The sequence below is a fragment of the Lithobates pipiens genome, unplaced genomic scaffold (genome assembly GCF_037356315.1).
Source record: "Lithobates pipiens isolate NorthernLeopardFrog02 unplaced genomic scaffold, aLitPip1_a1.2 Scaffold_16, whole genome shotgun sequence".
Classification (NCBI taxonomy): Eukaryota; Metazoa; Chordata; class Amphibia; order Anura; family Ranidae; genus Lithobates; species Lithobates pipiens.
Genome location: NW_027507748.1, coordinates 52392372 through 52417514, shown reverse-complemented (window position 1 = coordinate 52417514; position 25143 = coordinate 52392372). Strand labels below are relative to the sequence as shown.

General features: G+C 42.9%; 1 protein-coding gene across 4 annotated transcripts in view; it reads right to left on the bottom strand.

The window, feature by feature from the left end:
* KCNJ15 (potassium inwardly rectifying channel subfamily J member 15) overlaps positions 1–25143 on the bottom strand; it is a 136725-nt gene that overhangs the window by 110470 nt on the left and 1112 nt on the right. The window contains exon 1 of one of the 4 annotated variants that reach the window (XM_077479900.1): positions 14431–14570. The exons of the other annotated variants lie outside the window; for them this stretch is intronic. Coding sequence (XP_077336026.1) covers positions 14431–14462 — 32 coding nt within the window. The 5' untranslated portion in view covers positions 14463–14570. Of the gene's footprint in view, positions 1–14430; positions 14571–25143 lie in introns of those variants that run through there. 4 annotated transcript variants of the gene reach the window in all.

Below are 25143 nucleotides of genomic sequence, written 5' to 3'. Positions count from 1 at the left end.
ATTAAAATTTCATTTAGGCTTTAACTTGAAGATGTTACTTCAAAAGTTTAATTATTTGTAATCTGTAACTTTCAATAAAAAGGCATTCCATGCCTCTCAACGTTCCTAGATGACAAGGAGGGACACTTTTTAGTATGAAGTATACAGGCCATGTCTCTAGTAAGGCAGACTACAAAAAATTAATAGGCACAATTATTGCTTAAAATACAACTAAAGACAAAACATTTAGTTTTAGATAGAGTAAAGAGGGATTAGACCCCCTTTCAGGATATTGGCATTGCTGCCTGTGCCCCCATTTGGGAGAGTCACCTTCTCTATTTGCCCTGGTGACCATTATCACTGAAAGTGAAAGAAAATGAAAAATTTTGGCTTGTCACCAGAACAGGAATATAGGGTAAATCTTCCATTGGGGGACACTAGTTCTGTTGACACCCCAGGACTCCCTCACTTTGGAGGGATTTCCTCTCACTTACTGTTTTGGCTATGGGACCAGAAGTGAAGGGAAATCTCCCCAATGGTGCACAGATGACCAAAAAATAACCCTCCCTTACTCTATCCAAAAGGAAAAAAAAAAAAGTTTTGCCTTTAGTTCTACTTTACACACACAAACACAATTGCTTTTCCCACCAATATTGTTCTTTAACCACTAGCAGTAACTTGCATCCACTGATATCTACCCACATCCAGTCAGGTCCACAAAAAACCAAACTCATTGCATTTGGTCCAACAAACCTTAACGTCAGTAAGGGGATAAACATCTGGTTACATTCGGACGTCCATCATGGTCCATTTTTGATCTAATGACAGGTCAAGAACAGACTGATGGAACACCCGTGTGAAATGGGCCTTTGTCCAGAGCAGGGTTACCAGGGTTCCTTGGAACTCTAGAAATCCTCCAGAGGTTGCTAGGGGGAAGAATAATCCTGACACTTGAGGTCATTGGGAAAAATTTCCTCCTAATGCCGCGTACACACGACTGGACTTTTCAACATCAAAAGTCAGACGGAATGATTCCGGCAGACCATTCGATCGTGTGTGGGCTGCAGCGGACTTTTGATTTGCAAAAGTCTGACAGACTTTAGAAATGAAACATGTTTCAAATTTTTCCGACAGAACTCCGCCGATAAAAAACGAGGTGAGGGCAGCTATTGGCTACTGGCTATGAACTTCCTTATTCTAGTCCAGTCGTACGTCATCACGTTTGAATCCGTCGGACTTTGGTGTGATTGTGTGTGGCCAAGTCCGTTCATTCGGAAAGTCCGTCAGAACTCCGTCAGAACTCCGTCGAAAGTCTGTCGGACCTAGTCCCTCGAAAAGTCCGGTCGTGTGTATGCGGCATTAGAGATAGCTAATAGGATTAATGGTGTCAGTGGGAACTTATCTCAGAGGCAGAAATTACTTATTGCTCATGGAAATCGGCAATAAATAATTTCTGCCTCTAAGATAAGTTCCCCCTGACACCATTGATCTTTTTTAGCTATGGGGGAATTCTTCCCAATGACCACAAGTGTAAGGAGTATTCTTCCCACTGACCACCGCACTATGTATCGTGAGTTGTAGATAAGGTCATATTAGCAGGGGTTCCCTGAGACCGGAAAGTTATTTCTAAAGTTCCGCTGTGTTGAAAAGTTTGAAAAAGGCTGGTCCAGAGCAATGATGTATGCATACAGAGGTACCAAGGTGCTAAATAAGTAAAGATGGCAAAATGTAATCAAATAAAATAATCAAAATTTACACTTTGGCAAAAGAAGGATAGCATTGAGGTGGAGCGCAAGAGTCCACAGCACAGCGTCAATGACCCGCAATGATCAATGAGCCTGGTAATGGAGAGCCAGACTTTCCGTGAAGCATGCCAAAAACCGGTGTCTAGTACAGGAGAGCTACAAAAAAGTTATCCTCAAAATGGGACTTTCAAGGGCAGTACTCAGAAGATCAAAGCATAAATGTAAAAAGTAGTATTTTATTTGAAAAAGGTTAAAAAAAAAATTAAGACGATATACAAATTTACACAGGATGCATTTACAATAATACAAGCCAGTTGAAAAAAAAAACACTACTCTGTCAGGTGCGTTTAGTAACAAAGATTATCCAATGTGTTTCGAGTTAGTGATATTAGTTCTCTTTTCAGGGGTAGGTGGTTCTACATAAGACGTTATATATGTCTATAATTAATAAAGAGAGATATAAGAATAATAATATATACATTGTATATCACAACAAAAATTGGTCAAACAATTAATACAAATCCACTGACCATAAAGCTTGCATACAGAATTATCAATCTTGCATCCACATGGAAGCATTTAAGAAAAACGTTGCTGCCACATCCCGACCAATCCGGGTCCAGGGAAAGCGAGCGCATACAGAAAAGCCCACGACCAGTGAATGTTACCCACCGAGGGCGCTCAATACGAGCCTCAGCAAAAATGCCCCACTTGTAGCCCAAAGCGATTAATATCGTAAACAATGGAGATATGTTATTGGAAAGCATTAACTACAACATAACACCCTGTTCCAAATTATTATGCCAATGATATTTTTCTCATTTACCTAAATAATTGATGTAAACGACAGTTAGCATAATTCTCATGTTATCAACTATTAAGAGTAGAATTCAAATTTTATTGAAAAAACCTCCTAATGATAACAGTTTTTTTTTCCTAAATAAAAAGCTTACAATGCACTATTCTGAATTATTACGCACAGTAAGTTTCAAAACACTTTATAGGTTGTAAAGAACTTAAAATTGTCATTTGTTGTGTTTGCAGCATATTTACTGAAATCAAAAGCTATTTAACAGGTTACGTTACATTTTAACATTGAACTTGTGAGTTTTTGGACAGTTTCTGCTTGAATTTGTTTTCAAGATGTCAGAATAGCCTCCCAGAGCTGCTGTTTGGATGTAAACTGCCTCCCACCCTCAGATCTTTTGCTTGAGGATGCTCCAAAGGTTCTCAATAGGATTTAGGTGAGGGGAGGATGGAGGCAACACCATGACTTTCTCTCCTTTTATCCCCATAGCAGCCATTGATGCAGAGGTATTCTTTGCAGCATGAGATGGTGCGTTGTCATGCATGAAGATAATTTTATTACGGAAAGCATAGTTCTTCCTTCTGTACCAGGGAAGGAAGTGGTCAGTCAGGACCTCCACATACTTTGCAGAGGTCATCTTTACACCTTCTGGGACCCTAAAGGGGCCGACCAGCTCTCCTCCCATGATTCTGGCCCAAAACATGACTCCACCACCGCTTGCTGACGTCGCAGCCTTGTTGGAACAGGGCGGCCATCCACCAACCATCCACTACTCCATCCATCTGGTCCATCCAGGGTTGCACGGCACTCATCACTTAACAGGACTGTTTGAAAATGAATCTTCTGCCGCGTACACACGATCAAACAATCGGGTGAAAAAGTCCGGCAAACTCAAGTCCGCCAGACAATCCCCTCGTGTGTAGCCTCTGGCGGACTTTTTTTACCAGAAAGTACGGCGGACTTAGAAAGTAGCTTTGCACTCCAATCTTCCCGCCGGACTTGCATTTCGGCGGACAATCCGGCTGTGCGTATGCCAGTCCGCCGTACTTTTGAAATGAACGGACTTTTCCCGCCCAGAGAAAAGTCCACTCATTTTGAGCACGTCTCCAGGTAGGCGGGGCCCGCGAAGGATGCGTCGCTGGCCCTGCCACCTGGTATGGACTTAAAGGGGAACCCCAACGAACCCAACGAACCCCCAAAAAATCGGCGTGGGGGTCCCCCCCAGGTCCACATCAGACCCTTGTCCGAGCACGCTACCTGGCCGGCCAGGAAAGGGGGGGGTCGAGCGAGCGCCCCCCCCTCCTGAGCCGTACCAGGTGGCGTTGGGGTTCCCCTTTAAGTCCATACCAGGTGGCGGGGCCAGGGACGCATCCTTCGCGGGCCCTGCCTACCTGGAGACGTGCTAAAAATGAGCGGACTTTCCTCCGCGTGTGTGGGCGAGTCCGTTCATTTCAAAAGTCAGGCGGATAGTCCGGCGGACTTAGTATGCCGTATTAATCCGCTGAAAAAGTGCCATGTGTGGGCAAGTAGCCCGTTCGGAAAGTCAGACGGACAGCCTGGCGGGAAGTCCGCCGGGCTAAATCTGCCGGATAGTCCGCTACGTGTGTACGCGGCATTCATGTATTTGTCTGCCCAATGCAGCCATTTCTGCTTATGAGCATTGGTTAGTGATGGCCGAATGGAAGATTTATGCACAGTTGCAATACTCTGGAGGACTGTACACCTTGATGTCTGTGGGACTCCAGAGGCACCAGCAGCTTCAAATATCTGTTTGCTGCTATGTAATGATGTTTTAGAAGCTGCTCTCTTGATCCAATGCATGGATCTGGCAGAAATCTTCCTCAATGTGCCTTTATCTGCACAAAACCCATCTGTGCTCTGAATCAGCCACAAATCTCTTAATAGTGCGATGATCACGCTTACGTTTTCATGAAATATCTAATGTTTTCATACCTCGTCCAAGGCCTTGAACTATTTCACTCTTTTCGGCAGCAGAGAGATCCTTTTTCTTCCCCATATTGCTTGAAAATGGTGCTCTGCTTAATAATGATGAACACCCTCCTTTAGTAGTGGAAAATAAGTATTCCTGCGCCACGTCAGGGAAATAGAGGGAGATAGGGTACTGCTGCACACACTGAAAGGGAAATATCTGAACCCCGGGGAATAATGAGTAAGAAAGGTAGTGGTGCGCTGTACACAAGGAGGATATATCTATTGATAAAAGCAGTATATAAAATTCGCAATGGGGGGATATCCAGTAAACAATACAGGTCTGGGTAAGTGTATGTGACTAGTTTAAACAGCAACACTAATTTCTACTAATAGTCCACAACATAAATACATAAAATAGTGAAAATTCATATAAAATCCAAAGTGCAACGTGTTGCGATCCTGTAGTCGCATAAAAGTGCAAATATTCCAATGTGCCGCTGTGGCTGATAAAACAATAATGTTCGTTGCTATTAGTGTAAAATCTACAACATAAAACCGTGAAATAATAAAAACAAGAAAAAAGAGGAAAAAAAAAAAACACAATATAACATTCAAAAGTGCAGCGTGTTGCGTTCCTAAAATCGCATAAAGTGCAGGTGTTCTGCTGTGGTGCACATAGGCAAACCTTCAAACATAAATAATAATTAAGTGACAAAAAATATAAGTGTATCAGACAAAAAGTCAGTTTTCAGTGCAAAGTGCTGCGATTATTCTCAAAATCGCATAGGATGTGACTTCTTCAACAAGATATACGATGTGGAGCTGTTGCAATGGGAAGGGCAGTGGTTCTGGTGAAAGGGGATATGGCCTTGGTGGTCCAGTATATACCAGTAATGGATGTCCCCTTACCTTACCGCTGTAAGATAACAGCGTATATATAGAGAGCTTTTTGGGATCCTTTAGCGGAATTTTCCGTTTAGTGTGGGGTGCCCAGGTCCTGACCAATGGTATGGTCCCTTTAGGGGGGTTCCTCTGTGGTATTGCAGTCAGGGTTCCTCAGTGGTATGGCATATACATGGGTTTAAGCAGAGATGGAGGAAGAATACTCCATAGTGTAAGGTGCTTTAACAGGTTTATTGTTATTAAGACAGTTTAAAAATACTCACAAACAGTCTGTACAAGCAGTGTATAAACGAGCTGCGGGCTCGGTCTACGTCACTTCCTGGTTGCTGTGTCCCGACGCATGTTCGTCACGGGTCACATGACTGTGACCCGTGACGAACATGCGTCGGGACACAGCAACCAGGAAGTGACGTAGACCGAGCCCGCAGCTCGTTTGTGACCCGTGACGAACATGCGTCGGGACACAGCAACCAGGAAGTGACGTAGACCGAGCCCACAGCTCGTTTATACACTGCTTGTACAGACTGTTTGTTTGTGAGTATTTTTAAACTGTCTTAACAATAAACCTGTTGAAGCACCTTACACTATGGAGTATTCTTCCTCCATCTCTGCTTAAACCCATGTATATGCCATACCACTGAGGAACCCTGACTGCAATACCACAGAGGAACCCCCCTAAAGGGACCATACCATTGGTCAGGACCTGGGCACCCCACACTAAACGGAAAATTCCGCTAAAGGATCCCAAAAAGCTCTCTATATATACGCTGTTACCTTACAGCGGTAAGGTAAGGGGACATCCATTACTGGTATATACGGGACCACCAAGGCCATATCCCCTTTCACCAGCACCACTGCCCTTCCCATTGCAACAGCTCCACATCGTATATCTTGTTGAAGAAGTCACACCCTATGCGATTTTGAGAATAATCGCAGCACTTTGCACTGAAAATGGACTTTTTGTCTGATACACTTATATTTTTCGTCACTTAATTATTATTTATGTTTGAAGGTTTGCCTATGTGCACCACAGCAGAACACCTGCACTTTATGCGATTTTAGGAACGCAACACGCTGCACTTTTGAATGTTATATTGTGTTTTTTTTTTTTCTCTTTTTTCTTGTTTTTATTATTTCACAGTTTTATGTTGTAGATTTTACACTAATAGCAACGAACATTATTGTTTTATCAGCCACAGCGGCACATTGGAATATTTGCACTTTTATGCGACTACAGGATCGCAACACGTTGCACTTTGGATTTTATATGAATTTTCACTATTTTATGTATTTATGTTGTGGACTATTAGTAGAAATGAGTGTTGTTGTTTAAACTAGTCACATACACTTACCCAGACCTGTATTGTTTACTGGATATCCCCCCATTGCGAATTTTATATACTGCTTTTATCAATAGATATATCCTCCTTGTGTACAGCGCACCACTACCTTTCTTACTCATTACCCTCCTTTAGTAGTTTTTCCTTTAATTGGGCTCACCTGGCAATCTAATTATCACATGTATCTGAGAGTATCTGTTCAGTGATCAAAAGAGCTCTGAGACACAATGCCATTCATGAGTTAAACTGAAAAACAAAATATTTAATCTTTGTGACACTGACATTTAATTTGCATAATAATTTGGAACAGGGTGTAGATTGGTGTATTTATTAATGAGTAATAATCTATGCATAATATTTCACAGATGTACAGACCTGGTTATTATAGATAGTTAAGACACAGCGATGAAACTGTCGGTAATAACCGGACTGACATCAGAACTGGGAGTTCTTGTACCAAGTCAAAGGCAGGTAGCCTAGTGTGGGGAAAAGAGCCATAAATCCACAGAGAGACATACAAGCCATGCATAATTCACATGGTAATGGTCTAGAAAGATCTAGGTATATGTGGCATTAATGTGTCCTAAAGAACTACAAATGCCTGAAGAAAAAGTTCATGTGTTTACCTTAGCTTTGGCTCAATCCCTGTGTGGTGACTTCTGGCCTGGATATGCAGCAAGTGATTAGGGCCATGAAAGGTGCCAGTTTATATGGGTATCACAAGATCAATGAGATCCAATCCAGTAGGGGGCATGGGGAGGAGCTAGGGATTGGGAAGCGCCCCCCGAGTCCCCAACATGCGAAATTGCCTCCGCTCTGACTTCCTGGTGGTGCTGATGTCATGGTGTCCTTCCGGGACGTGATAGCTTCATATATCTGGCAGGACTACTTTTTACGCTATGATATTCTGAGGAGTACTGCCCTTGAAAGTCCAATTTAGATGAAAACTTTTTTTGTAGCTTGTATGGTTTAGGGATGTGGTCACCATCTCCTAGCCTTTGGACAATTAGCACTATTCAGTAAATTTCCAATTACTGGGTAGCAAATACCCATTCTCGTCCTGAGCTAACTTTTTTGTTCATAGGTATATACTATTTTTATTAACATACGATTACCATTATGATTAATTATGCAGGTAGAAACTGGGACAATGTGATGTCCAGTTTCTAGCAAAATTTCACCAAGAAGGAGCAAAAAGATATAGAACTTTCGTCTATATTTTTCAACTTGAAAACTTTGTTAGAGAGAAAATCCCTAAATCACTGGCACATACATTCTTTTGAACAATACATAAAAAAATAACATTGATCCTTTTGGTTTACAGATCCAAATTTTTCCCACTATGGAAAACATTGGATTGACATTCAAAAATGAGCGGGAAAAGAACCTCCCAACTTGTTCAATGGGAATGATGTCCCTCCTTATAGAGGAATACCAAAAAAGTTTGAAGGAACTTGACAGGGAATTAGACTCCATCTATATACAACTTGCAGTCTTCAAAAATCACGCATTTTATGCACAATATGACAAAGAGCTGAACGAACATCTTAAGCAATTTAATAGGGAGATCTTCATCAAAAAGGAGAAAAAATTCCACAGGGACAAAAATGCCTTTTAGGAACACAAAGCTTATAATTGGAGGAATACACAATTCAAAACTAAATCCAATTTAACCTGTTCGGGTCCGCGCTATAGCAGAATGACGGCTACAATGCGGATCTGCTTTGCTGGGAGGCCGTCTATTGAGGTCCTCTCTTATCAAAGCTGGCCATGCTCCCTGAAGATGCCCCCCCATGCCACCTGTGATCACCCGAGTCAATAAGTTTTGAGTGATCACAGATCTGAGTAAGGGACGGATCCCGGCCCCTTGCCACCTGATCAGCTGTCAGCCAATGACAGCTGATCATGTGATGTAAACAGAGGCTCAGTAATCTTTGATAGCGTGAGAAGAAAAAAAGCCGATCGCCGGCTTCTGTTTGCAGGGACATCGGTCCCGAAGAGGAAGTCTTCTACTGTGCCCACCAGTACCGCCTGCCAATGCCCGCAAGAAGGTTAACAGAGCAGTGCCCGCCAATCGGTGCCCACAGTACATCAGTGCCACCTATCAATGCCCACCAGTGGTACCAATCAGTGCTTCATCAGTGCCACCTAGCAGTGCTGCCCATCAGTGTCACCTACCAGTGCTGATCAGTTCCCATCACTGCCACGCATCAGTTCCCATCACTGCCAACCATCAGTGCCAGCTATTAGTGCCCTTTAGTGCCACCTATCAATGCCCTTCAGTGCCCCACAATGCCACCCATCAGTGCCCACCAGTGCCGCCTATTAGTGCCCATCAGTGCCCATCAGTACAGCCTCATTAGCGTACATCAAAGAAGGAGAAAAATGACCAGTTTGCAAAATGTATTAACAAAATATAAAACGGTTTTGTATTTTTTTTTTAAATCTGCCTTTTGTTTAATTTTTTTTTAACAAAAAATGAAAAACCCAGGAGGTATTCAAATACCACCAAAATAAAGCTCTATTTGTGGGAAGAAAATGATAAAAAATGTAATTTGGGTATAGTGTTGTATGACTGCGCAATTGTCGTTCAAAGAGTGACAACGTTAAAAGCTGAAAATTCGTCTGGGCAGGAGGGGGGGGGGGGGGGGGTGGAGATTAGGTGCCCAGTAAGCAAGTAGTTAAAGCGGAGGTCCACCCTAAAGTGGACCTTCCGCTCATTGGAATCCTCCCCCCCTCCGGCGCTACAATTGGCACCTTTCAGGGGGGAGGGGGTGCAGGTACCTGTACAGTACAGGTATCTGCACCCACTTCCGGGATAGCTCTCTGCGGAAAGGGGCGTAGATCTACGCCCCTTTCCGAAAGTCCCTCGCTGCCTGCTGGGAAACACACAGATCCCAGAGGCAGCGGGTCCATCCCAATTGCGCAGCGCGACTCGCGCATGCGCAGTAGGGAACCGGGAAATTAAGCCGAAAGGCTCCACTTCCTGATTCCCATACCCAAGATGGCGGCGGCAGCACCCGAGAGACGATCCAGAGATCGGCTTCGGGTGCCGACATCGCGGGCGCGCTGGGCGGGTAAGTGTCCTTATTTTAAAAGTCTGCTGGCTGCTGGCTTTTAAAAAAAAATAAAACGGCGGAACTTCCGGCGGACTCCCGCTTTAAACAAAAATCGAATAACACTGATCCTGGATTTTCCGATGTTTCTTTTGTATCCTCTGTTACCTCTAAGGGCTCTGAGAAATAAAGGAGATCTAGAAAATCCAAAAGAAATTCACATGGAAGCGGATCACACGAAAACTCAGAACCCGAACCTTCTATTCCACCCGTCTCTCATATCGATTGTCATGTGGTGTCAGGTAACACAATAGGTGGTGTTGGCACTCCTTCCTCACTGTTTCACTCTGATTCTAACACTCTTCTTCCTAGACTCCTACCACTAGGTAATAAAGCACTTCCACTTAATGTATCTCAAGATGAATCTTCAGCTAAACCAACTGACAATACCAAAGCACAATGAACGGCGGATCAGGTAAACACCAAACACACTTCTTTGTCAGGCTCACCTGAGACAAGTTTGAATGGTATCAATCTGTTTTCTCACATACTCACAGACCCGGCGATACAGGTTCTAGCTTGGGGTCTTAGTTTCTGCCCCAATCAGGATTTAGATAAGTTCAAGGTCATCAAGGACCTCCAACTCTTTGCTAGAAAACTAATCTTGAAACAGATGTATTTAAAAGACATACCCAATAAGCCCAAATTTGAATCTCAGGAACTAAAAGCTTTGGATACCCCAATTGATCTTCTGGAGGAAAACCTCCCGATCTGATTGATCATATTGATCTCGGGCACCGTGTCGGGCGATTTGATCAATCAGAACCACCTGCACCACTTCCACAGATCTACAAAAAGAAATCTGATAGGTTTCCAACCCTAAGTACAAACTCGAATATGCTGGCATTTATAAAACTCACTGGCAGCAAGATCAGTAAAATCAATACTTCCCAACACAACCATGATAACCCATCAAGGGCAGAACGTGAAGCACTAAAATCACTAACAGGTAACCCCTCGATAACAATAAAACCCTCTGACAAAGGGGCTATTATTGTTATGAACAATTAAACCTATGTAGATATGTGCAATAAAATTTAGCATAACAAAAAATTGTACTGTAAAATTTCATCCACGAAAATTGAAAAATTCCACCAGGAGTTCTACAATCTAATGGATCACGCATATGCCAACCATATTCAGTCCAAAACTGAATGGGAATATGTATGAACTCAAATACCTCGTATACCAATGTCCTGCTCCCTACCAAAATGCCATAAGAGCAAGCACCACCCATCGGGAAGACCCATCATATCGGGCAACGCTCAATCATTGAAAAATTGAGTACGTTTGTGGACGGACATCTACATCTTTATGTCACAAATCTACCATGTTACATACGTTACACCATGCACCTTTTACAAAACATTGATGGACTGTGCATCCCCCTCATGTCATTCTTGGTGGCCATCGACGTGAAGGTTTTGTAACGTTCAATACCACACGACAAGGGCCTGGCATGCATGAAGCATTTCATTTACCAGAATAGTGGTTTTGAAAAAAGACTAATGAATTCCTGATAGGTGCCTTGGAGTTCATCCTCCATCACAATTACTTTACTTTCAGTGGCTCCCACTTCCTCCAGGTGCAGGGTGTCGCGATGGGGACTCCATCATATGCCAACCTGTACCTGGGGGAGTGGTCTGCTCTGACTTCCTGTTGGTGTCCTTGGCGTCTTTCCAGATGTCATGTGGGACGTGATATCGTCATATATCTGGTGTTCTGCCAAAAACTGTTCCCCCATCGGATAGCGTCTGCCCCGTACTGCGCAGGCGCAGCGCTTGCAAAAACAAGGAGATGCCAAAAGCCTCCGAAGATGAACGGCATCTGCGCACTGAGTTCAGGTTCAAGCCCCACCATCCAAGTGGTCAGAGAGTTAGAATAAAAAATTTGCCGAGCGAAGTGAGGCTGTGCCCGAAGCGTGGCGAGTGACGCGAGCCGGCGAGGGGCCCTGTTACTAAGTGCTACCGTATGTCCACTTGGATGGTGGGGCTTGAACCTGGACTTAATGCCCAGGCGCTGTTCATCTTCAGGGACTTTCGGAGTCTCCTTGTTCTCCATACTGCGTAAGCGATGCGCCTGCGCAGTACGGGACAGACGCTATCCGATGGGGAGACAGTTTTTGCCAGAACACCGGATATATGACGATATATGACGCCGGGATGTCCGCACCAACAGGAAGTCAGAGCAGAGGTGATTTTGCGAGCCGGGGACTCGGGGGGCGATCCCTGATCCCTAGCTCCTCCCGTTGTCCCCTATTGGATTTGCTCTCATTGAGCCTGTGATACCCATATAAACTGGCACCTTTCATGGCCCTAATCACTTGCTGCATATCCAGGCCAGACACCACCACACAGGGATTGAGCCGAAGCTTGGGTAACCACATGAACTTTTTCTTCAGGCATTTGTAGTTCTTTAGGACATTAATGCCACATATACCTAGATCTTTGTAGACCATTACCATGTGAAATATGCATGGCTTGCATGTCTCTCTGGACTTATGGCTCTTTTTTCCCCACACTAAGCTACTTGCCTTTGACTTGGTACAAGAAGTCCCAGTTCTGAAGTCAGTCCGGTGATTACCGGCAGTTTCATCGCTGTGTCTTAACTATCTAACCAGGTCTGTACGTCTGTAAACTATTATGCATAGATTATTGCTTAGTAATAAATACCCCAATCTAATGTTGTATTTAGTGGTTTCTAACTCCATTGTTTACAGTGATATTTGTCACTTTGGGCTACAAGTGGGGCATTTTTGCTGAGGCCCGGATTGCGCACCCTCTTTCACTGGTCGTGGGCTTTTCTGTATGTGCCCGCTCTCTCTGGACCCCGATTGGTCGGCATATGGCAGCAACATTTTCTTAAATGCTTCTATGTGGATGCAAGATTGATAATTCTGTATGCAATCTTTATGGTCAATGGATTTGTATTAAATGTGAACAATTTTTGTTGTGATATACAATGTATATATTCTTAGTTCTCTCTTTATTAATTATAGACATATAACGTCCTGTGTAGAACCACCTTCCCCCTGAAGAAGAGAACTAATGTCACTAACTCGAAACGCGTTGGGTCATTAATTTTGGCATTCTTACTGATTTCAGTGCCTTTGTACCTTTTGTTTCCTTACAATCCTGCGGATCTTCCCTCAATCTCTATCCACCAAGTGCTGCGGATCTCTAGCAATTTCCTATTGGATTCCCTTTGGATTACCCCCACACCTGGCTTCCTTCCCTGGCTGGTCGGTTGGTACTGTCACCTGCATATTTCCTCACCACAGCTTTGCCACCACTTCATCCTGTCTTTTCTATGCACTTTACAATCAAGTAGGGCTGTGGAAATTAAAGATTAATTCCTCGACACATTTTTTTTGATCGATCAAAATTCTTTTGATCGGTACTCACCTCTCTGATGGCTTCCGGGTCTTCAGGGGGTTCCGTTGGAGATCCGGTGATGTCAAGGACATAGACTTCACTGGACTCCTCCCCCTTCCCCAAGTGCCTCTGTCTGCTAACGAAGGGAAGGGGGGAGGAGTCCGGTGACGTTGAAGTTCTGATTGGACGTAACGCGTGCGGGGGAGGAGCTACGCATGACGTCACACGCTGCTGCCCTACAGAATTAACGCGATTGACGGCTTTACATGCTGTGTTTTTATCATCTTTATGTGAGTAGTTTGTGTTTGAACACAAAAATGAAATCTTATACTTAAGCGGTGAGCACTTAGATCTTTTCTTTCTACCCATGACCTGGCGTCCTTGCTGAGATCTAAGGAGACATGAGGGAAGTTTATGGTCTGTGTTAACCCTTTTGACACCTGCTTACATGACCACCTGTTTGCACAGGGGTCCATGCCATAAGGTGAGAGTGATTAGTTAGACCGGAGGTGGAGGGATTGTCACGCTACTGTGAAAAAAAAAAAATATTTATGTCAGTGCTACAGTTTGAATTTAAAACGTATTTGTGTGAACTGTGAAGTTAAGTCATAGATTGTGGAAACTAACTAGTGTCGAGTGATTGTATATAGTGTATACCACATTTACCATCGACTAATGCAGAGCTGCAATGCAAGGAGATCAGCTAAAAGTAGTTTGGATGTATGTGCGTTATAATTAATCGAAATTAGTTGATTAATTGATTTAAAAAAATAAAATGAAATCGATTAATCAAACACGAAAATTTGAATTAGTAACAGCCCTACAATCGAGCCCTTGGTTTGTGCTTTAGGCACCAATATCTTTTTTGCTCAGAACAATGATGTGCAGTGCATGCGGGCAGGAAATGGCTGGACGAGGCTGGAGGAGATAAGCAGAACCATGATGTATAGAAGGAAAAAAATTATTTTATGTATATAAAAAAAAAAAAAGCAGTGGTTTATAAATAATTCCTGGTTATTAGGCAAACTAATTCAGGTTAATATCTAATGCCAGGTGCCTTATAAAGTACCTGCATGCAGACACAGATCAAAGGTCCCCCGGATTTCACTAGAAAAGACAACTGAAAGACGAAAACAAAAGCAACACATTCCATAGAAAGCAAGGCTGATAACGGTCAGTACACTCCGCCATACAATCGCACAATGTTTGCAGCCAGTGATAGGCTTAGCTTACCCCAGTAGGATGTTGACATTCCAGTTCCTCATTCTCCAGGCTGATTGTATTGATTTTTCCCATTCCCTCCAGGCCTGATAATGAAGGGGAAACCTAAAGCTGCCATAGTATTAGGCTCCTGTAAAAATATGCGCAGGCAGAGGAAAAGATGCCGTCTACTTCTGAAGTTTCATCAGCAAAATTTCAACAGTTTCGTCTTCTGCTTTAATAAACGTCGGCAATGCAGGATGTGGCTGAGCGGAGTAACACCATCTACAGCCGTTGATGGCATAACTTCTTCAAAATAACTGTAAGAGCATACTTAAAGCTGAAATCTTACATACACATATACACTATATTACCAAAAGTATTGGGACACCTGCCTTTACACGCACATACATTTTAATGGCATTCCAGTCTTAGTCCAAAGGGTTCAATATTGAGTTGGCCCTTCCTTTGCAGCTATAACAGCTTCAACTCTCCTGGGAAGGCTGTCCACAAGGTTTCGGAGTGTGTCTATGGGAATGTTTGACCATTCTTCCAGAAGAGCAATTGTGAGGTCAGGTGTCGATGTTGGACGAGAAGGCCTGTCTAGCAGTCTCCACTCTAATTTACCCCAAAGGTGTTCTATCAGGTTGAGGTGCAGCACAGTCAAGTTCCTCCACCCCAACCCTCTGATTGCATACAAATTTAAAGTGTTTAGGTTTGACCTCATATTATATGGTTTTGGTAAATCTAAAAGAAAAAAAAAAAAACTAAAGAAAATTGTATAGTGTGTATCCAGCTTAAAGCAGTTGTATACCCCGCTTTCATATTTTTACCTACAGGTAAGCCTATATCTGTAGGTAAAATGAATATATCCTAAACCTGTACAGTTTAGGAGATATTCACCTTGCATGTAGCCGCTGACGTCGGTGGAACACGCTCTCTAAAGGTTCGGCGGATGCTGCCGGTAAAGCAGAGTTCCTTGCCAGATAGAGGACTCCCGTGCGCATGCGGGAGTGACGTCATCGCGGCTCCAGCCACTCACAGCGTCGGAGCCGCAAACCCAGAAGAAACGCCGAAGCAACATGTCAGCTCCCTCATCTGTGACCGGGAGGCAATGCTTTTTTTTTTGCGGGCATACAACCGATTTAAGAGTTTTCTCCATCCACATAAATGAGGAGGATGAAAGATACCCTACTACTATGTGTTCTATCAGAATAACGCTACCCATCAGAAAATGTAAAGGAAATGACGTTCCGACCAAAAATGCTTACACACGATCGGATTTTCGGCAGGGGATTGTGTGATGACAGACTGTTGAACTGTTGACCTAAGAACTGTTAGTACGCTCCTTCAGACAATTGTTGTCCAACTTTCCGCCAACAAATGTTGGATAGCAGGCTAGTACATTTTCGGCGGACAGCGGTCTGTTGTCAGTTTTTTTGTATCATGTTTACACAAGTCCGTCACGCAAAAGTCCAAAGTACAAGCATGCATGCTCGGAATCAATGTTCACCAAACACGACATTAGCAGAAGGTGCCCAAAGGGTGGCGCTCAAGAGCTGTAATTCTACGTAGTACCTCAATACGTTTGTGTATGTTGGCCGACAATTGTGTGCCGTTAGTGTGCAAGACAAGATCCAGGCACACGCCCTTCAGACAAAAGTCTGATGCCACTTACACACGACCGGACTTTCCGGCAGACTATGTCTGACGGAATAATTCAGTCGGATAGTCCAATCGTTTGTGGGATAGTCTGATCGTTTTTCTTTAAAAAAATCTGACGGACCTAGAAAGAGAACATATTTCAAATCTGTCCGACGGACTCAATTCCTATCGGTAAAACCGTTCGTCTGTATGCTATTCCGACGGACCAAATATGACGCAAGAGCAGCTATTGGATATTGAACTTCCTTTTCTAGTTCCGTCGTACGTCATCACATTCAAAACGAACAGACTTTCGAATGGACTTTAGTTTGTGGCCAAGTCCGTTCGCTCGTAAGTCCCTTGTAACTCCGTTGAAAGTCCATCGGGAAGACCGTCAGACCTTTTCTGCCGGAAAGTCCGGTCGTGTGTACGCGGCATGACGCTCTGTTGTCCAACAATTCAATTGTGTGCACGAGGCTTAAGGCAGACCACAGATCACATTTCAATTTATTCCTGCTAAATCAGCCAAAATTCCAGTCATGAGTTGCCCTGCATACTGGACTGAGCCATATGGAAAATGATCAGCTGAACAGAGAAGATTCCACCACCCACTTTGTTTAACACAGATGGGGGAATTGACTGATTTAAAATCAAGTCCTATATGGCTAGCTTAAATTGGTTGTAACCCCATTCATGAAAGTAAAACAATGTTTGTCACGCTTATGCCCCGTACACAGGATCGGACTTTCCAGCAACAAAACCGTGGAATTTTGTTGGAAGGTTGTTGACTCCAACTTGTCTTGCATATACACGGTCACACAAATGTTGGCCAACAAATACGAACGTGGGAACGTACAAGACGTATGGTGAGCCGGTAAAAAGGAAGTTCAAAAGTCATGCGCCACCCTTTGGGCTCCTTCTGCTAATGTTGTGTTTGGTGAGCATTGATTTCAATTACATGCGTGTTTGTACTTTGAACTTTTGTCCAACGGACTTGTGTACACACAATCGTAAAGTCCAGCAACACACATTTGTTGGCAGAAAATCTGAGAACATGCTAGCCAACATTTGTTGGCGGAAGGTCCGACGACAAATGTCCGATGGAGCATACACACGGTCTGACTTTCCACCAACAAGCTCACATCCAACATTTGTTGTCGGAAAAATACGATCATGGGTACGTGGCATAAGGCACTCCCAGGTATAAGCAGGGATACTGATATAGGAAAGTCAACCTTTTGACCATACACAATAATTAAATGGTGTGGATAGGAAGTGGGGGAAATGGTTTAGAACATTAAAGCCATTAAAAAAATCACATAAAAATTACTTGATGTAAATAGTTCAAGGTAAGAGTCCATATATCCTGGGTGATAACCTCAGGAATAGTGACAATCTGGAGATCAACACTGGAAAGGCAGCAAGCTGAAGAGCAGAAGTAGTGAAACCATAAAGAACAAAAGAGCAAGGCCAATCTGAGTGTAGTAGTTGGAAAAGCAAATTATAATCACAAATAGTTGCACTCAGTAGACAGCAGTGGTTTGTGGGCATATCGTTAGTAGCAACCGAAGATATCACAAGAGTCCAAGTCGGCTTTAGTACAGCGCAGTCTTATCGAGCTTGTCTGTGCCGGTGGCGTCCGGTGTCCCAGGCTTGATGTGGGGGGCGCAGGAGCAAATTGTCAGCCGGACATCACTAGTGTTAGGTGGTTTCTGAAGGGCGGTTACAAGATGATGCCTGAGGAGGGAGCACACATGCCCTGGACTCCTGTGATATCTTCGGTTGCTACTAACGATGTGCCCACAAACCACTGCTGTCTAATGAGTGCAACTATTTGTGATTAAAATTTGCTTTTACAACTACTACACTCAGACTGGCACTGCTCTTTTGTTCTTTAAGACCCCAATCATGAAATCTGACCTAAGCACATATATCTGTAGTGTTTACTTATCTCTCTCCAAAGCTCTAAGTGCAGTTTCTCTCTGTTGCTTCGTCCCTCTGTTATCAGCATGAGTCACTTCTGACAAGTTCTCAGACATAAGAGATAACAGCAGCTAAAAATTTGTGTCTGGGAGGGAGCTTAGAGGTAAATAAGTAGGAAGATTGTCTGTTTAGAGTACAGCTCTGCATGTCCCTTCCTTCCTCTGCCTATGTGGAAGAGGGGTGTGTACCTTTCCTCCAATCAGCTCCCACACAGTGTAAGTCCAGACTCCCCTCCCACTGCTGAAACAGGAAGAAAGATTTCTAACACAATCTGCACTTTTCAAAGAGTGTAGAAAGCTGGAGACAGCAGATAAAAAAGGTACAACTTATGTAGGAAGATTTGTTTCATCTCTGTGTATCATCTGAGGCCAGTCACCTCACTGGGTATAGGAAAGGGTTTACAACCACTTTAACATTAGCACCTTACACTCTGTCTGTCCCAGTTAAGTCCCATACTATGTGCGTACACCCCATGTATGTCTCTTGTTATATATGTACACCCCAGGTATGTTCCTTATTATATGTAAAACCCAGCTATGTCTCCTATTATATATATGTACAACCCAGTTATGTCTCCTATTATGTTATGTATACCCCAGGCATGTTTCTTATTATATGCGTACACCCCCAGGTATGTCTACTGTTACATGTGTACACCCCAGTGTGTATCTTATTATGTGTTTACACACCAGGTATGTCTCTTAGTATGTCTCCTATTATGTGTGTGCACCCCAGGTATGTGTCATATTTTGTGTGTATACCCCACATATGTCTCCCCCTATATATGTACACCCCAAGTATGTTTTCTATTATGTGTGTACAGCCCAGGTATGTCTCTTGTTATGTGCTTACACCCCAGGTATGTCTCTTATTATATATGAACACCCCAGGTATGTCTCTTATTATATATGAACACCCCAGGTATGTCTCATATTATGTGTGTTCACCCCAGGTGTGTCTCCCACTATATACAGTATGTACACCCCAGGTACGTTTCTTATTATGTGTGCACATCCCTGGTATGTCTCTTAGGTATGGGAAATGATCTTGTACAGAGAAGACATGCCAATTCCACCTTTATTTTAACTCAGGCCCCCGATCGCCTGTATATGAGAATTTATGGTACATTCTAGTCTGACAACTGAACGGAATCCTCTGGAATATTTATTTATTTTAGGCATTTATTTAGCTCCAATATTCTACGCAGCACTTTGCATGCTGCACATTCACATCAGTCTCTGCCCTCAAGGACCTAAGTTCCTTATCTTACTTACATACACCCATACACATATCATTTAGATCAGAGACAATTCACCTACCAGCATGTTTTTGGAGTGTGAGAATAAACCGGCGCAAACCCACACAAGAACAGGTAGAGCATGCAAACTCCATGCAAATAGGGCCCTGGCTGGGATTCAAACTAAGGACCGCAGAACTGCCAACCACTCAAGCACTCTAATACGATCGCCTTGTAAAAATACATAAAAGGTTCATATGATCAACTTGCTGCAAAGTCATTTGTATTTAAGCCATTGCAAATAACAAGGGGACACTCTTTGAGCCTGAAGAAAAATAGGTTTAACCTCCACACAAGGAAAGGCTTCTTTACAGTAAGAACCGTGAAAATTTAGAATAGGACTTCCACAGGAGCTAGTTCTAACCAACTCAATGGATTGCTTCATATAAATGGGCTAAATGTTGTAGCGCCCTGCTCCTGATGAGTAGATGCTATGGTTTTAATTGCCTAATGCCTAATTTCTCTAAAAGTTCTGGTTTCTGTACCAGTCCAGTTGGGTTGCACTGATTCCCACCTGACCGTAGCTGTCACTGTCAGTGGGTGTGGAACAGCAGCAGGCTGGATGCATTGAATATTGCCTCTTGCTTGGAAATGGTTCAGTGGGTGTGATTTCCCTGCTGTGCATTCTTGGAGAGGGTATTTAAGGTACCAACGCCATTTCTCTGGGTTCGTTTTCCAGGGTCCGTGATGCCAACCCCAGGGCCCTCCTGGCCTGGGGTATGTGGCGCATGGTCTTGCGCCTTGGGGCTGGTTGGCCCGAGGCTTCGCAGCTGAGAGTGTAGGCCCAGGAATGTCTTGGGGCCTGCTGATCCAAGGGTGGTCCTGTGCTGTCTCGCCTGCGGGGAGAAGCCGAGGAAAGCTGAAGGATCCAGGGGAGGACCGAGCGCAAGGCTGGTGTCTCTGGAGGAGCCTGGAAACTCAGTTTGAGGACGCATGCCGGATTAATATCCTTACAGTATCGCTGGGTCAGCTGAAAGAATCTGGTACTGTATGGAGTTCTTCCTAAAAACTCTCAAGAATCTCTAAGTTCGGTTAACAAGTCTGTGGCAGAGACTTTGTTGCGCATCTACTTTCAAGAACCACTACGTTTAATTAACAAGTCTGTGGCAGAGACTTTGTTTGGCATATCATCGGCTGCTAGGGCAAGTGAGAAGGGCCTATCCGGTGACTGCTGGATCCAGTCTGTGTGGCCGTTTGTCCTCTGGATCTGACTGATACCTCTAACCTGCAATTACTAGGTGCCTGAACTCCCCCTTATCCTCTAACCCTCTATTGAAGGACTGTGACTTGTGTCTTTCTTTGGTATTACCCCTAAATAAGTCTTCAAAAAAGGACCACGTGTCTGATATATCTTCATTTGGGCTACTTTCCACGGGAGACCCCTAGGATGAAGAGGCGAGTAGAAGAGGTAACGGTAAGCCCAAATAAAACCAGCAGCTCCTTCGGGGGTTAGTGCTACAATGTCTTTCCAAATGCACAAAAATATAACAGGCCACTAATATTTATAAGAAATAAAATTGTAGATTGTTGGTCCAGTCAATATTATAGGGAATCAGGAGGGACTTTTTTTTCCCCTGTTAGAGAAAATTAGAATACAGTTTATAAAGATTATTGTTCTTATCTCTGCCTCAGCGTTTGTTTTATATAGTTCTGAGGATGAATTTTTTTCTAAATTTCTTTTGTCTTTTGGTTAAATTCCTGAAAAATTTGTATTTTTTTCAACCAGAGTTTTCTAATCAATTCTGTATTGCCATGCTATATACTTCCCTATGTGGGTAGGGGTTGTCCTACATTCCCCCCAAGTAGAATCATCCCATAATATTGATAATCTACAAAGACTTAGGCTGGTCATAAACTAGTAGAATTTTTCCCCCCAAATTTCTCGCTTTAAGAACATTGATTACATTTTTAACTTGTTAGCAAATAGTCATTTATTTTCTTCCACAGTGACACAATGCCCGCACAGCAACATTGGTTTGATGTGCAGTATGCAAAAATGCAGACATGCTGCATTTTTTCCCAACACACTCAATGGTGTCACATGTGAGACTTTTTAAGCAGAAAAAAGCATAAAGCTCAATGTAAAAAAACTTGCATTTCGCCACCCCTGCCGGACCGCACTATGACGGCTTCTGGAATGATAAAATGCTGTGTTTTTCCACGGAAGGTAGAGCAAACAACTATTATTAATGCCATAATTAAATTAAGTCTCATATCTAATAATCTCAGAGAAAAGTTATTAAACATGTTCTTAAAGTGCCCATACATGTGCACATTTTCTGCAACACTCATTTTTTATCTGTGCATTTATGGGCTGTGGTGATACACAGGAGCAATGGAAAAAGTCCTTGGAAGAGTCACTTCAACCAAGAAGGACAATCTACCCTATCTCCCATACTGTCTGGTAGTTGTTCACCAGAAATGTACATGGTGGGATAGAAGATACAATAGTTTGTCCTGATGCTCTTCCACCATCCATGCACAATACAGAAGGATGTCACCTGTCCAAGCCAGGTATTCACACCAGAGGTGACCTTCACCTGTGACACCCAACACACAATCTAGAATGGTTACATCTTCTTTTCACCTTGTGTACTTGTCAAACAATTGTTAGCTGTGTGTTATATACTTTTTTTTTAATTTGCCCCTACATCCAAATTTGTAGGACAAGCTTTCAGGGGGTGTGCCCATTCTTCAATGTCCAAGCAATACTAATCAGTGCTGGATCCAAAATTTCAGGACAAGCTCTCGGGGTGTACCTTCATCTTTGGGGTCAAGTGATTACTACTTTCCTTGCGCGATACAGAAGAATGACACCTGCCCAAGCTGGTATTTCATACCAGGGGTGACCAACAATTGAGTATTGCTTGATCCACTGAGTAATGCTTGGACCTCCAAGAAAGGGGCACCTTGAAAGCAAGACGATTTACTGCATCTTCTATCCTGCCTGGTAGTTTACTGCATCTTCTATCCTGCCTGGTAGTTTACTGCATCTTTTATCTTACGGCTCTTCTTTCCTTGTACGAAACGGAAAGATGTCCCCCGCCCAAGCCAGGTATTCATGTCAGAGGTGACCTTCACCTGTGACACCCAACACACGATCTAGAATGGCTACATTTTATTTTCATCTTGTGCCCCTGTTAAACAAATATTAACTGTCCGTAATACTTTTTTTTATTTGCACTAACATCCACATTTTCAGGACAAGCATTCGGGGTGTGCCCACTACTTTAAAGTTCAAGGCAGTACAGGCTTAAAATTCAGGTCTTCGGGGTGTACCCCCTTCTTCGAGGTCCAAGCATTACTGTTGTCCTTGCACAATTCAGAAGGATCTAATCTGCCCCAGCCAGATATTCATGCCAGAGGCGACCAACACTTGTGCTACAATGGTTACATTTTCTTTTTACCTTGTGTATTGTTAACTATTCATTCACATTTGGGTGACTTGTCATGTGACTTTAGACATTAATGTCGCAGCCCATTTTTTTCAATGGCACCTGTGCAAATCGGTGCAACATTAAGTTGCCTGCACTACTTTGATGTGACTTTGATCCAGTGACTTTGACATTGCGCAATACATATTTTCAAAATAAGCTAGTGGGTGTACAGTAATCCCTTCTTCTTTAAGGTCCAAGCAGCAGCGAATCCAAAATTTCAGGATAAGCTTTTAAGGTGTACCCCCTTCTTCAAGGTCCAAGTAGTAAAGGATCAAAATTTTCAAAATAAGCTTTTGGGGAGTACCCCCTTAAACAAGATCCAAACAGTACTGCTTGTGTTTAACAATTGAGCACTGTTCGTGATACATTTTTTATTTGCACTAACATCCACATTTTCAGGATAAGCTTTCGGTGTGTGTACCCCCTTCTTTCAGGTCCAAGTAGTACAGTTTGGACCTTGAATAAGGGGGTACACCCCAAAAGCTTATCCTGAAAATTAGTATCCCATACTACTTGGACCTTGAAGAAGGGGCTACATGCTGAAAGCGTATCCTGAAAATTTGGATCCAGTACTACATGGACCTTGAAGAATGGGCTACACCCCAAAAGCTTATCCTGAAAATTTGGATTACCTGCTGCTTGGGCCTTGAAGAAGGGGTTATACCCCAAAAGCTTATCCTGAAAATCTGGATCCAGTACTACTTGGACCTTCAAGAAGGGGCTACACCCCCGAAAGCTTATGCTGAAAATCTGGCTATTAGTGCATATAAAAACAATTGCTTAACAAGGACACAAGGTGAAAATAAAATGTAACCATTCTAAATCATGCGCTGGGTGTCACAGGTGATGGTCACCTCTGGCATGAATACCTGGCTTGTGCAGATGACATATATGGTGTACGGATAGCTGTACTGCTTGGACCTTGAACAAGGGGTTACACCCTGATAGTTTCATCTGAAATTTAAGACTTAGTACTGCTTGGACATCAAAAAAGGGATACCCCCTGAAAGTTTCATCTGAACATTTTGATTTAGTACTGCTTGGACCTCAAAGACGGGGGTACACCCTGAAAGTTTCATCTGAACATTTCTATTTAGTACCACTTGGACCTCAAAGACGGGGGTACACCCTGAACGTTTAATCTGAGATTTTAGACTTAGTACTGCTTGGACCTCAAAGAAGTGGCTTCACACAAAGATTATCCTAAAAATTTGGATGTAAGTTCAAATAAAATAAAACAGTATCACGGACAATACTCAATTGCTTAACAAGGACACAAAGTGAAAATAAAATGTAACCATTCTAAATCATGCGTTGGGTGCCACAGATGATGGTCACCTCTGGCATGAATACCTGGCTTTTTCATGTGACATCCTTCCGTATTGCGCATGAATAGCTGTCCTGCTTGGACCTTGAACAAGTGAGTACACCCTGAAAGTTTCATCTGATAATTTAGATTTATTACTACTTGGACCTCAAAGAAGAGGGTACACCCTGAAAGTTTAATCTGAAAATTTTGATTTAGTACTACTTGGACCTCAAAGAAGTAGTTACACCCTGATAGTTTCATCTGAAATTTTAGACTTAGTACTGCTTGCACCTCAAAGAAGGGGGTACACCCTGATAGTTTCATCTGAAAATGTAGACTTAGTACTGCTTGGACCTCAAAGAAAGGGTAAACCCTAATAGTTTCATCTAAAATTTTAGACTTAGTATTGCTTGGACCTCAAAGAAGGGGGTACACCCTGATAGTTTAATCTGAAAGTTTAGATTTAGTCCTGCGTGGACCTCAAAGAAGGGGTAAACCCTAATAGTTTCATCTAAAAATTTAGACTTAGTATTTCTTGGACCTCAAAGAAGGGGGTACACCCTGATAGTTTCATCTAAAATTTTAGACTTAGTATTGCTTGGACCTCAAAGAAGGGGGTACACCCTGATAGTTTAATCTGAAAGTTTAGATTTAGTCCTGCGTGGACCTCAAAGAAGGGGTAAACCCTAATAGTTTCATCTAAAAATTTAGACTTAGTATTTCTTGGACCTCAAAGAAGGGGGTACACCCTGATAGTTTCATCTAAAATTTTAGACTTAGTATTGCTTGGACCTCAAAGAAGGGGGTACACCCTGATAGTTTAATCTGAAAGTTTAGATTTAGTCCTGCGTGGACCTCAAAGAAGGGGTAAACCCTAATAGTTTCATCTAAAAATTTAGACTTAGTATTTCTTGGACCTCAAAGAAGGGGGTACACCCTGATAGTTTCATCTAAAATTTTAGACTTAGTATTGCTTGGACCTCAAAGAAGGTGGTACACCCTGATAGTTTCATCTGAAAATTTTGATTTAGTCCTGCGTGGACCTCAAAGAAGGGGTAAACCCTAATAGTTTCATC